The sequence below is a fragment of the Elephantulus edwardii genome, unplaced genomic scaffold (assembly GCF_000299155.1).
Source record: "Elephantulus edwardii isolate Elephantulus edwardi_28Jun2011 unplaced genomic scaffold, EleEdw1.0 scaffold00002, whole genome shotgun sequence".
NCBI classification, from domain to species: Eukaryota; Metazoa; Chordata; class Mammalia; order Macroscelidea; family Macroscelididae; genus Elephantulus; species Elephantulus edwardii.
The window spans coordinates 36,291,842-36,295,668 of record NW_006399752.1 but is presented as its reverse complement, the minus strand read 5'-3'; the positions used below and the strand labels follow the sequence as shown (position 1 = coordinate 36,295,668).

General features: G+C 45.9%; 1 protein-coding gene and 1 non-coding gene across 2 annotated transcripts in view; both read right to left on the bottom strand.

Annotated features, from left to right (window-relative positions):
- The window catches only part of ZNF839 (zinc finger protein 839), a 27,879-nt gene extending 27,819 nt beyond the window's left edge, over nucleotides 1-60 (bottom strand). The window contains exon 1 of the mRNA XM_006879179.1: nucleotides 6-60. Coding sequence (XP_006879241.1) covers nucleotides 6-60 — 55 coding nt within the window. The remainder of the gene's footprint in view (nucleotides 1-5) is intronic.
- Nucleotides 61-3,195: 3,135 nt separating this feature from the next.
- Nucleotides 3,196-3,269, bottom strand: TRNAI-AAU. Its single transcript has one exon. It is a non-coding gene; the product is annotated as a tRNA-Ile (tRNA).
- Nucleotides 3,270-3,827: the final 558 nt, after the last annotated feature.

Below are 3,827 nucleotides of genomic sequence, written 5' to 3'. Positions count from 1 at the left end.
CTGGCCGCCGCCGCCGCCGTCCTCCGAGCGCTCCTCGGCCTCCGGCCCCGCGTCCGCCATCGCGGCCGACCTGGGGACTCGAACCCGGGGCAACGAGTGGCCCGGCGGCGGCCGCCGAAATGTGCGTCACCCGGGAAAGGGGCTGGCTACGGGAGCCGCGCAGGCCAAAACTCCTCGAAAGGCGAGCTCCTGGGGAGGTACACAGGGAGTCCACGGGCACCGCCTCCACCTCTTCCCGCGGGCATCGCCAGCGCCGTGGACAGGTCACCTTCTCCCACGGTCAGATGCCATCTCCGCCAGGAGCTGTCCTCCTCTCCCCGGGGTTGGCCCTGACCACACTGTCCCGTTGTGCTCAATGTTACTGTCGGGTGTGCACATAACCGGGCCGCCCTAAGAAGTCTCCTTCCTAACGTGGCTGTCTCTCCTGGGAGTTCCGAAGTACAGACTCTCCATCGGGTTTCTGAGACCCATTCTAAATTTAGAGAGTTCAGCTTTCTTTACAGAACTGCTGGTCGAGTCCAATCGCTTAAGCCATTGTGCCGCAGGGTTTCTTAAGCAATTTTTCTAACGTGGCTTAAAACAACAGAAACGTACTTAAAGTAATACATGTAATACGTTAATTTCTAATAATAGTCTCCATCATTTACAAAATTAAATGTCACTTGTGACATCAAATACAGATTTATGAAGATAAATTTATTAAAATTTATTTTAAGAATAAATATAATACATTGATTTTTTTCCCCTCCAGTGGTTTTGAAGTCCAGAAGTCTGAAATCAAGGAGGGCAGGTTGTGGTATCTGAAAACTCCGGGTGACAACAGGTTCTACGCCCTTTTTTCTTTTTTTAAGTCCAAAGTATTTAATTATGTTCCAAGATATTATAGTGCTAGAAATAAACAAATTTTTATTAGTAAAACAGATCTATTGACAATATCCAGGCATTAACACAGTCAGGTAAATAAAGGATCGCTTCATATGAAACTCAAATATTCAAAAATACTATCTTAACATCACATGTGTACGACTCCCTTCTCTTGACCTGTGGTTGCCAACAATCCTTAGTGTCTCTTGGCTTATAGATAGGTCACTCCTTTCTTTGCCTCTTGGTGGTCACATGTGTCTCTCCTCTTCATAAGAAGACTGATATGAATTCGAACCCAGTCGGTGACGAGGTTAAGGAGGGTAGATATGTCAGAGAAATAAGGTTGGCATAGAATAGAGCACAGTTCAGCTATTGGACATAGGGTCACTATAAATCCCTAGCTACTCGATGGCACATAACAACAACAACAGTATATTTTTTCTTTTATTGAAATATACATAACAAAACATTACTACCTCAACAATGTCTGTATACATAATTAAGTTAATGAATCATATTCTTCAAGTTATACTTCTGTTTTACTATCCGTTTCCAAGTCATTTTACCAGAATGTAAACTCAGTGTCCCAAATAAAAATGTCGCTCTAGACCCCCTTCCCAACCATAATAATTACTAATAAAAGTTTGGTTCCTACGTATCTGCTTATTGCATATCAATGAGACCATTTAATATTTGCCCTTTTGTGACTGACTTAACCTCTGAGCATGAGGTTTTCAAGGTTCCTCTATGTGGCATGTATCAGAAGTTCATTTCTCTTCATAGCTGAATAGTACAACAACATAAACTTAACTTGATTGTATCTCCAAGTCCTATTTTCAAACAACTCCACACCCTTACAGGTACCAAGGGTCAGGGCTTGAACATGCCTTTTAGAAAACACAGTCCAACCCTAGTGGCACCCACAATTTGACCCCTGGCATTTGTGAGGGTGTGAGTTGTTTAAAAATAGTCCTTGAACTTCTGATATGTGTTGCTATGTGCCGTCAAATCTTCTGAAATCATTGCTTCTCAGTACTCTGGAGAGGTCCCTTACAACAGAGTTTAGTCTAGAGACTAAGGTGTGCCTGATCCAGGCTATGGTCTTTGCAATTACTTGCTGTGCATCAAAGAGCTTGACAACGACAGATTACAGAATTATTGATGACTTTTAGAATTGTGGTTCTGGAGAAGAGTCTTGAACATACCTTGGACTGCCAAGAGAACTAATAGGTCTGACCTGGAGAGGGTGAAATCAAATTTCTCCTTGGAAACAAGAATTCTGAAGCTCTGTCTCACATACTTTGGGCACATGACCAGGAGGGAATGGCCTTGGAGAAGGACAACATGCTTGGAAAGGTTGAGGGACAGTGCAGAAGAGGAAGCCCCCGGATGAGACGGATTGATAGAGTAAGTGGGTTAATAGGGGTAGGCGTGTTGGAGTCAGAATGGCTCAGAACAGGGCAGGCTTCAGAGCTGTTGTATGTAGGGCGGCTGTGAGTCCCAGGCTTCTCGCTGGCACACAACAACAATATTCTATCATCCTCATTTCCAGACGTTTTCCACAAGCAGTGATCTTGTTTGAGGAGGTAGCAATCATTGATCCAAGAAAACTGGGCCTTGCTTGGAGACCCTGAGAAGTTGTCCTAATCTGTGCCATCTCCGGGCATAGATGGCATTAGGAGGGTTTATTTGTGGCCATTTGGATGGTCTGCGTGTTGTTGTCGGATGCCGTCAAGGAGTCGTGGGGCTCAGAGCGACCCTATGACCAAGAGATTGGAAGCTTGGCCTGTCCTGTGCCAACCTCACCGTCTCTGCCATACTCAAGCCCGTGTGGTAAGCCACGTCTCAACCCTCCTTGAGGGTCTCCTTCACAGACCCTGCAATATTAAGTATAAGGATTTTTCTGTTTTGTTTTCTTTCTTGTTGTGTGCCATCGAGTCGGATCCGACTGGCACAGGAGATTGCCCTTCGTTCTCCAGCAGAGCATCTGATGGATTCAAACCGTGCGTCTTCGTGATTGCAGGGAAAATAAGTTTTGCAGGGCACCCTTAACAACCACCGTCACCTACCGCATCCTTTAAAGGTATCCCCAGGGAAGGATCAGAGACGTGGCGGCTGGAATGACGTTACAAACGGCTGGCCGTCTAGTTCAAGGTTGCAGCAGAATAATGAAGCATTTTTAACTTTCTACTGTCTAAACTGAGCAAAATTCTGCGGAGGGGGAAAAAAAAAACAACAACAAATCCACCCCTCACAGAAAAAGGAGTTTCCAGTGGCCCGGGAAAGAAAAAAAAACAACAACCCACCCCTCACGGAAAAAAGTGTACTCAGTGGCCCGTACGGGGATCGAACCCGCGACCTTGGCGTTATTAGCACCACGCTCTAACCAACTGAGCTAACCGGCCACCTGATGTTTGAGTGCCGCCCGCAGGGCCTATGAGGTTTGTCATGCACCACCCCTCCCCCAACTCCCATCGGATTGCCGGGAAGTGGAAGTGCGACCTTTGGAGAAGGGCTTCCTCCTACAAATGTTCGCAGGGACAAAGCAAATTGCAGCTGGGGGCATAGCTCAGAGTAAGACTGCATTCACAGATTCCATTCCGTCTTCTCCGAGAAGACTTCTTCTTCCATTCAGAATCTCTCCGAGAGTCCTTGCAGCGTGGGAACCTCGCGCATCGAAAGGCTTTACTATGGTTAAGTCTCGGAAAGCCAGAAAAATCTCGGCAAAGGAGAGTGGACCGAGCACACCACGCAGAGACCACCGCCCAGGAGTCCTTCAGAGCGTGTACTGAACTGAGAGCCACACCAACCTTGCTAAAAAGAACGCAGCTTAAAAGAAAGCTACTTTTAAAAAGAATTGGGCAGAGGTTAATAATGTAATTTTAATCTTGCACTTTGAACTCAATAATACATTCTAAGCAGATCCTCAAGTAATTGCAAATGTCACTTAAGTAATTGCAAAT